General features: G+C 48.1%; 1 protein-coding gene across 1 annotated transcript in view; it reads right to left on the bottom strand.

Annotated features, from left to right (window-relative positions):
• Uvrag (UV radiation resistance associated) overlaps positions 1-6,797 on the bottom strand; it is a 224,483-nt gene extending 217,686 nt beyond the window's left edge. Inside the window, exon 1 of the mRNA XM_005357528.2 lies at positions 6,467-6,797. Within this exon, the coding sequence (XP_005357585.1) occupies positions 6,467-6,583 (117 nt within the window). The 5' untranslated portion in view covers positions 6,584-6,797. The remainder of the gene's footprint in view (positions 1-6,466) is intronic.
• Positions 6,798-8,932: the final 2,135 nt, after the last annotated feature.

Here is an 8,932-nt window from a genome sequence, read left to right as displayed (position 1 = left end):
CCTGCTGTGTGGTGATGTCAGAGACTATGGGGAGCACTGCCTGCTGTGTGGTGATGCACAGTAAACACTCATCTTGGTCTTCAGTCCCCAGAACTTTACCTCCTAATTTCCCCAGCAAAGGGTACAAAGGGAAATCTTTCTTCAGGCTCGGGCATTTGTTCCTGGCTCCTCACACAGCAATCTCCTGGGAGCGCCCTCTGGTCCAGTTAAGTGATGCTGGCTCCGCTCCAAGGTAGCTAGAACTATCAGCCCCACTCATCTCAGGAAAGGAGCCGGCCACTGAGTTAATCATCAAAAGTCTTTACACAATGATCTCAGAAACCCAGAAGGTGAGCACCCCCACTTCCCCACACAGCTCTCTTCCATCTGGCTGCTCCCCATCTCCTCCACAATTAACCAGTAAACTGAAAGGTTTTCCTGGCCTTGGGAGTCCAGAAGTTCTGGAAAGCCCGGGATTGAGATAGGCATCTGAAGGGCATGGGGGCAGGGCTGAGCCTTTAATCTGTGAACTCCAGGTAGCCGGCATCACAAATTAATTATAGGTCACATTGCTGGAGAACTACATGGGTCTGGAAGAAGTCTCCACTATGAAAAACAATTCATATTAATGTCAGCACAGAAACATCCTACAAAATATGTGACCAGTACTCAAAACAATCAAGGGCATCAAAAAGGGGGGGGGGGGTATTCGGAAGGTGTAAATGTAAAAAGTGTAAGAAAGTGTCACAGCTAAAAGGAGGCAGGACAACTAAATGCCACGTGTTTATTTACGCACAGAAGATAGGCGGGTGAACAGCAAGGATCATGCCACCATGAAGACAGAACCCTGGAAACATTACGCTGAGGGAGATCAGGCAGACACAAAAGCACAAACATGGAGAATTCATGTACCCACAGAAGCCAGATGGTCAAATTCATAGAAAGTAGAAGAGGGTTTTGCCACACAAGCACGAGTGTGGAGGAAAACGAAGAGCTAGCTGTGTCCTGAGTGTGCACGCTATGCCTGGGAGGATGAAAAAGTTCCAAGAAGTGACAGCTGTACCACAGGGGGCATGTTCTTGATGGTGCCCAACTCCTTACCTAAAAATATTAAAATGGAGCCAGGCGGTGATGGCGCACACCTTTAATCCCAGCACTCGGGAGGCAGAGGTGGGAGGATCTCTGTGAGTTCAAGACCAGCCTGGTCTACAGAGCTAGTTCCAGGACAGGCTCCACAGCTACAGAGAACCCTCTCTAGAAAAAAAAAAAAGAATATTAAAACGGAGGGCTGGACCGATGGCTCAGAGGTTAAGAGCATTGACTGTTCCTGAAGAAGACCCAGGTTCAATTCCCAGCACCCACATGGCAGCTCACAACCACCTACCTACAACTCCCTTTTCAGGATGCTCTGCAAGTACCAGACACACCTGGGATGCACAAACATTCAAGCAAAATACTCACAAGCATAAAATAAACCTAAAATATTTTTTTTTAAGTTCAAGGTCCCTCTGGGCCTCAGATGAAGTTCAAGTCAAGCTTGGGCTATTTAATGAGACCTTGTCTCAAAAACAAACAAAAAACAGAGAAAAGAGCTGGGTGTGTGGTGCACACCTTTAATCCTGCACCCTGGGGAAACAGAAGCAGGTAGGTCTGTGAGTTCCAGGCCAACCAGAACTATACAGTAAGACCCTATTTCAAAAAAAAAAAAAAAAAAAAAGTAGAGAAAGGGTTGAGGCTATAATTCGGTGACAGACGACAGAGGAGTAGCCCAGCATGTGCGAGGTCCTGGCTTCAATTCCAGGACTTCGATGACAGCAATGGCACAAGTAGGGGAGATGGTGGGCAAGCATTGCCCTAGGAGTGAGAGGACTTGAGTCCAGATCCCCGGGACCAACACTAAGCAAGGCTCGGTTACAAAATGCAGGCATCTAGCCTGCCGTAAGCCACAGGAAAACAAGGTTTTCCTGCTGAAACCAGGTGGAAACCAACACCGGAGGCTGTCCTCTGACCCCCTAGTTTCATGCTCCCTAACTAACGCAGAAGCAGAAACACACACTAAGATAAAATTAATAATAATAATAATAATAATAATGGCTAATAGCTCTAACTCACTTCTCTCAAAAACAAAAAGAAAGTAAAAAGGAGTCTTCAAGACAATAAAAACCATAAGCAAAACAATTAGAAAAGTGGCCAGGCGGTAATGGCGCACGCCTTTAACCCCAGCACTCAGGAGGCAGAGGCAGGCGGATCTCTGTGAGTTCAAGACCAGTCTGGTCTACAGAGTGAGTTCCAGGACAGCCAGGACTACTACACAGAGAATCCCTGTCTTGAAAAACCAAAAACAATTAGAAAAATGAATGCTAAGGACATGAACATAAGCTTCACAGAGGAAATTCAAGTAGCAAAGTATGTAAATATATTAAAATCAGAAAGCTGGGCAGGAAAACTGAGACCATGTGCTTAGCATACTGTCTAACATGCAATAAAGGAAAACCAACAGCTAAAGAAATGTACATTTAAATACCAAGTACATACATAAATACCAAGTACATACACTTGTACATGTGACCACACATATATGGTTTGAATCAATAAACTCAGGTTAGAAATATCCAAAGTTGGCAAAAATAAAGAGAAACCGGCTCTATTACAATGGTTTGAGTGTAAATAGAAAGATTCCCATGGGTTTAAATACACAGACACAGAGAGAGAGAGAGAGAGAGAGAGAGAGAGAGAGAGAGAGAGAGAGAGCCAGAAATGGTAGCTTACGCCTTTAATCTTATCAGTAGCAGCAAGTTAATCTTTGTGAGTTAGAGCCCAGCCTGATCTATTGAGCACCAGGCGAGTCAGACTTATAAGCAAACAAACACACTACCTATCCTGTGTTTTCACTGAGCTAACTTCATCCAATGGACATCACGTGTACTCTGAGATCCTTCCACACGGCCACGTGGTGCAGTGGAATAGAGAATTTCTGGAAAGAGTCCCAAAACCCTACAACAGTGAGGGGTGGGTGATATCACACACCTGCAATACTAGCACTCAGGAACCTCAGGCAAGAGTTCCGCAGAGCGTAAACTAAGACCCTGTCTCAAAAGAAGGGGCAGTGTCCCGGGGATGACACAGGAGTGGTCCATTGACCTCCACACACTTGTGTGCCAATATGCACACACACACACGTATGTAGACGGATGAAAAATATGGGTGATACACATTATATGGAAGACCACGCAAGAGAAAAGTCTAATAGCTACATTCTGTAATATTTTTAAATAAAAAGGTGTAAGCCAAGTTAGGAACAGTCAATCTTAAGTTTTCCATTTAAACAAAAAACCAAAGCCTCGTGCAAGATTAGGTGTTCACGTGTATTTATAAGTACATTTTCTAAGAGTATATATCTTTTATGAATTCCTTTTTTTTAATGTTTTATATTTTTTATTTTTTTAATTAATTGTTTTTATTTATATGTGCATTGGTGTTTTGTCTATGTATATGCCTGTATAAGGGAACTGTAGTTCAGACAGGTGTGAGCCAGCACGTGGGTGCTGGGAATTAAACCTGGTCCTCTGGAAGAGCAGTCAGTGCTAACTGCTGAGCCATCTCTGTTTATTTTTAATTTTTATTTTATGTACATTGGTGTTTTGCCTGCATGTATGTCTGTATGAGGGTATCAAGCCCCTGGAACTGGGGTTACAGACAATAAGCTGGCATGCGGAATTGAACCCAGATCCTCTGGAAGAGCAGCCAGTGCTCTTAGCTGCTGAGCCTTCTCTCCAGCCCCTTTTTATAAATTCTTAAAGGAACATGTGACCTCCAAAAGGGTAATCGCTAAAAGCCTCTAAAAATGTCTGCATTCCAAGTATCTGAGAATGTGGCTGGGGCGCTTTGGAGGAGGAAAGAAATTCTCTCAGTTAAGCTTAATATTAAGGACACATTACATTAAAGGTCTCTGCCAAAATAAGGGGGCAGGGCTGGAGAGATGGCTCAGTGGTTAAGTGTACTAACTGCTCTTCCAGAGGACCCAAGTTCAATTCCCAGCACCCACATGGCAGTTAGCAACTGTCTGTAATTGCAAGATCTGACAGACCTCACACAGACATACATATAGGCAAAACAACAATGTATATGAAATAAAAATAAATTATATTTTAAAAATTATCTTAAGACTCCTGAATCCAAGTGTGTACAGCTCGCTCCTCCTTGGCTGAGCCTATACCGATTCACTGAAACATAACAAACATCAGCCAGACATAAAAGAGCAGCACATGTTCAAAGTGTGTGACCACAGCTTCTCGCTTAAATAACTAACAGTTCAACAGAGAGGACCTAGAAGCAAAGGAGACTGAAGCTCTAAAGTATGGTCACGTTAGAGCCAGTGCACGGGTAAGTGAACCGTGGCTAGACTCAACTGTGAGAAGAAAGGTTCCAGATTAGATATGTAAATTAAAATAAAACAAACTAGCCAGTCGGTCCAGTCAGGTGTAGTCAGGCACACTTGTAACCCCAGCCTCTCGGGAGGCCGAGGCCAGCTAGTTGAGTTCAAGGCCAACCTAGTCTGCAGGGTGAGTTTCAGACTAGGGGCTACGCAGTGAGATCCTGCTAAAAATTTTTAAATTAAAATAAAAAAAGGTAAACTATATATGTCTTATACATAATTCTGTGCGCTCTTCTAGGCAAACTCAAATCTCTTCTAGAAGCAGATAACGTCAACCCTATTGGAACTTGTGTTATATAGTAAATTAATATGTTAATCAACAAAATGCTTATGTTAAAAAATATTTATTTCAGCCAGGCACGCCATTAGTCCCTGCACTAGAAAGGCAGAGGCAGGCAGAGTTCGAGGCCAGTCTGGTCTGCAAGAGCTAGCTCCAGGACAGTCTCCAAAGCTACAGAGAAACCCTGTCTCAAAAAACAAAAACAAAACAAAACAAAACAAAAGTTTTCCAAAACATGAATAATTTTGATCTAGAAAGCTAAATTAATATCAACCACAGAAGGAATGTGTTTTTGTTATATATGTTGCTTAACAGTTAGGATGACACTCCCAGGAAGCCATAAAGAGCTTGCCAAGCTCATGCCACATCCAGCTGCAAACTTAGGCCACTAGCAGCAACCCAGAAACCCGACAAACACATGAATTGCGTCCATGGACAGTTTGCTTGGATTATTCCCCCTGGTGTTAAACTGTGAACTGTTATTCACAGAGCAGGCTTTGTGCAATAAATGATGATTTCTCTTCTCCAACCCCACACGTTCTCATAGTTCCCCTAGACTAAGCCCATCTAGATCCCGAACTCCCAGCACCCCCTCGAAATCCACCTCCCACACATAGAAAAATTCACACTTGGATGCCCAATCCACATACAACTCTCTTCAGCCACACTCTCAAAATGTAATCCAAACCACCTTCCAACTCTTAATATTCTCCACAAAGTCCCTGCCCAACCGCACCACAAAACCAGGGCACAAGCCCTCTCCCACCACAGAGCCTCGCTTCCAGCAATTAATGATGTTTCCCTACTGGCAGGGCACCGGGTAGCGCGGGCAGGCACTGTGGAGGGGTGTGCAATCTTTCCCTTCCTTTACGTTTCGATCCACTTCATGCCTGGCCCTCTCTAGCCTCCGCGCTCCTTCCTGTCTCGGGCAAGGATGGAAAGTTACAGGAAGGGGCTAAGGAAGCTTGCTCTGTCCTGTGGACGGTGGTGGAGTCGCTGCTCAAGCCTCAAGCAAACTGCCCGGTGCAAGGGCTGCAGTCAGACGCTGTCTGAGGAAACCCAGCCCCACCAGTAACAGGAAGGCAGTGGACAAGCCTGTTTCTAGAACTGAAAAATCGGGATGATAAAAACAGCTGTCTCACGGAGTTGTGAGGATTCAATGAGCACTTTGCACAGACCTACTAGCACGGTAACCTCTCCGTGACTGACAGTTTCTCCCGGTCCTCTTCAGTGCTAAGGTCCCTGCAGAGTCTCACCCATGAAGGACTGCGGGAGGGCAGTAGAAGACATACTCTATAGATAGGCGGGTGTCATCAAGAATTTTGTCAGATCCCCAAAGTCAGTGTTCTCTCGTCTTCCTTACACCCCTGCAACCTAAGATCCAAGATATGAATACATACTTCAGATCCTCCGTCCAGGCGTTCACCCGAGGGAGTGAAGAGTGCCATGAGGATATGAGACTTGGGAGAGAAACCCCGACGTCCCAAATACCTTCCTCAGGAGGAGCAGAAAGAAGCACCCCATAACGCTAAGAATAAGTGCAAGAAAACCGACTCCTGGGCGCTGGAGCGAAAGGAAAAGCACGGCGTCGGCCGGCAAGGCGCAGGGCTCCCCGGCGCCTATCAGAGGGATGCAGAGGTCTGAGCGCGGGAACGCCCGGCTCCCCCAGCCCAGGACGAGGGGTCCTCCTCCTGTCAGCTCTCCTCAGTCCCGCGAGCCCAGCCGACCTCCTCTCCCGGCCTTCTCCGCCCCCCGGCTCGCGGCCGCCTCACCTGCTGGGATGGCAGCTCCACATGCAGGGCCCGCGCGGGGGCACCGGTCGGCAGAGCGGCGGACGGGCCCGGGGGTGGCAGGGGCACCGGGCCCCCGAGCGAAGCACAGGAGCTCATCTGGACCCCGGGGCCGACGAGCGGCCAGGCGGGCAGTCCTCCCGCATCCGCCGCAGCCTCCGGAGCCGCTATCCGCCGAGCCCCTGCAGCCTAGAAACGAACCACCAGAGAGTCCCGGCAGCTCGGCGCCCGGACTAGACACCGCCGCTGGCTAAGGAAGAGCCATATTACCGCAGTGCAACCCCTCTACCCGGCCCGGAGCTGGCGTCCTCATTGGTTCCGTCCCTGAGAGGGCGGGACCCGGCGGCGGCCAAGGGACGTGCTATTGGACAACGAGTCCATCCGTCGCGGGCTCGATGGCTAGGGGCGGAGGGACTCTGTGATGGCCTCAATTGCGTCTGTCAAACCCGGGCGAAACCTGGGGCGGTCCTTCTCTTTGCCTCTGCCTAATTGGTCCCTTCCCTATGGAGAGGTGGGGTCTCCTAAGAGAGCCTCCTAGGCCATTGCTCTACAGCGCTGTCAGTTGTCGCTGAAAGAGGGACGGCGTCTCGATTAGGTAGAGCGCGCGCCTGGGCTCCGGTGTCACGTGCAGAAGTCTGGAGAGTCACCTGATTAGTGAGAGTCAATCTTCTAAAACCACTTCCGCCCTAACCTAGTTGCCATGGTAACAGAGCCTCCCGCGGAGGGCGGGGGACCAGCTTGGCACCAAGGAGTCGGGGATGGATGGTCTGTCTTGCCCGAGTGTTCGCATCCACTTACCAAAAGGCCGTGCGTTATGGTTGAGAAGGGAGCAGCCACCGTGAGAGCACGGAGACCGGAGATCCATCGAGCAGCTCTTCAACGATCGACTCAGGCCCACAAGTCCACGCCCCTTCTAGCTTCTAGTACTAGTAAGCTGAGCCACGACGTGTGCCAGCCACTCAGGAGGCTGTCTCACCTCCGCGGGTGGGTTGCTTACGCTCTGCCTAGAAAGACTTTTACTGCCGGTGACTAAAGCTTGCTTAGCCATCATATTTCTGCTGTGGCAGGAGTCCTTTCTTCAGAAAGACTTCGCTCACCTCTTTGGGACTCCGAATTAGGGACCTTGCCTCGACCACCATCCAGTTGATTCTATTGTGTTGTCTTTGTTTTGTGGGGGTGAGGACGGCTGAGACACGGCGCGTCTGGTACTCACCATGTAGCTCAGTCTGCCTCAGCTCCCCACCCCAGTGCTGGGGTTACAAGTGTGTGCCACTACACCAACCTGCACTTTGTCTTTTAACAGGCATATTTACCACACACAAACTGCCACTTTGCCTCTCTGAACAAACATGCACGCGTGAATTCCTCACCCAGAGGACCTTGTCTGATTCCTCCCTGGATCCACATGGCCTGCGGAAAGTAAGGAAATGAAGGTGAAGGTACAGCTCAGGCGCCCTCTCTTTCCTGAGGGCTGCTTTGATCCTAGGAGCAGCTATCGCCGTTGCGTCTATAAGTAGCTCTGACTCAATTCATTTTGCACGATATTGATCTTCCCCCTCCCCTTAGAGTGTGAATTTCTCCACCACCTGGACCGATATAGCAGAAAGAACACAGTGTTCAGACCAGAGAGGCAGACACAACAGGAAGCAGGCAGTTTGGGATTCTGACGGCCACCTTCGAGCGATGTCGCTGAGCAGGTCAGCTCCCCAGTCTCTAATTTATACATCTGTAGAATAGTAATAGTGTCATTGTGGGTGCTACATAGCCCAATGTATGTGCCCATGAACCTTAGGGTATATATAGATGGATCTAGAATCTTTTACTGGCCCAGCGGTGGTGGCACACGCCTTTAATCTCAGCTCTTGGGATGCAGAGGCAGGTGGATTTCTGTAAGTTCATAGGCCAGCCTGGTCTACAAGAGTTAGTTCCAAGACAGTTAGTGCTGTTACACAGAGAAACCTTGTCTCGAAAAATAAAAAATAAAAAAATCTTTTTTTTTCTGGGTGGAGGGCGTATAAGTGCAGTGGTTGAGTAGATGCTTGGGTTCAACTCCTAGCACCATTTTTAAAAGTTGATGTGTGTATTACACATTGGCATGTGTCCAGGTGTGCATGCACTTGTGTGTGTGTGTGGCAAGATCAGAGTTCAATCTCCAGTATTGTTCATCAGGAACCATCCCCCATGTGTTCTGAGACAGAGTCCCTCACTAGCCTGAAACCTACCAAGTAGGGCAAGGATGGCCGGTCAGGATCCTCCTGTCTCTGCCTCCCCAGTCCTGGGATTAAAGGTATACACTGCCATGCCCAGCGGTTTTTTTGTTGTTGTTGTTGTTGTTTGTTTTTTGTTTTTTGTTTTGGTTTTTCGAGACAGGGTTTCTCTGTGGCTTTGGAGCCTGTCCTGGCACTAGCTCTGTAGACCAGGCTGGTCTCGAACTCACCAGAGATCCAC

The sequence above is a fragment of the Microtus ochrogaster genome, chromosome 22, assembly GCF_000317375.1.
Source record: "Microtus ochrogaster isolate Prairie Vole_2 chromosome 22, MicOch1.0, whole genome shotgun sequence".
In the NCBI taxonomy this organism is placed as follows: Eukaryota; Metazoa; Chordata; class Mammalia; order Rodentia; family Cricetidae; genus Microtus; species Microtus ochrogaster.
This window is presented reverse-complemented; position numbering and strand designations above follow the sequence as displayed.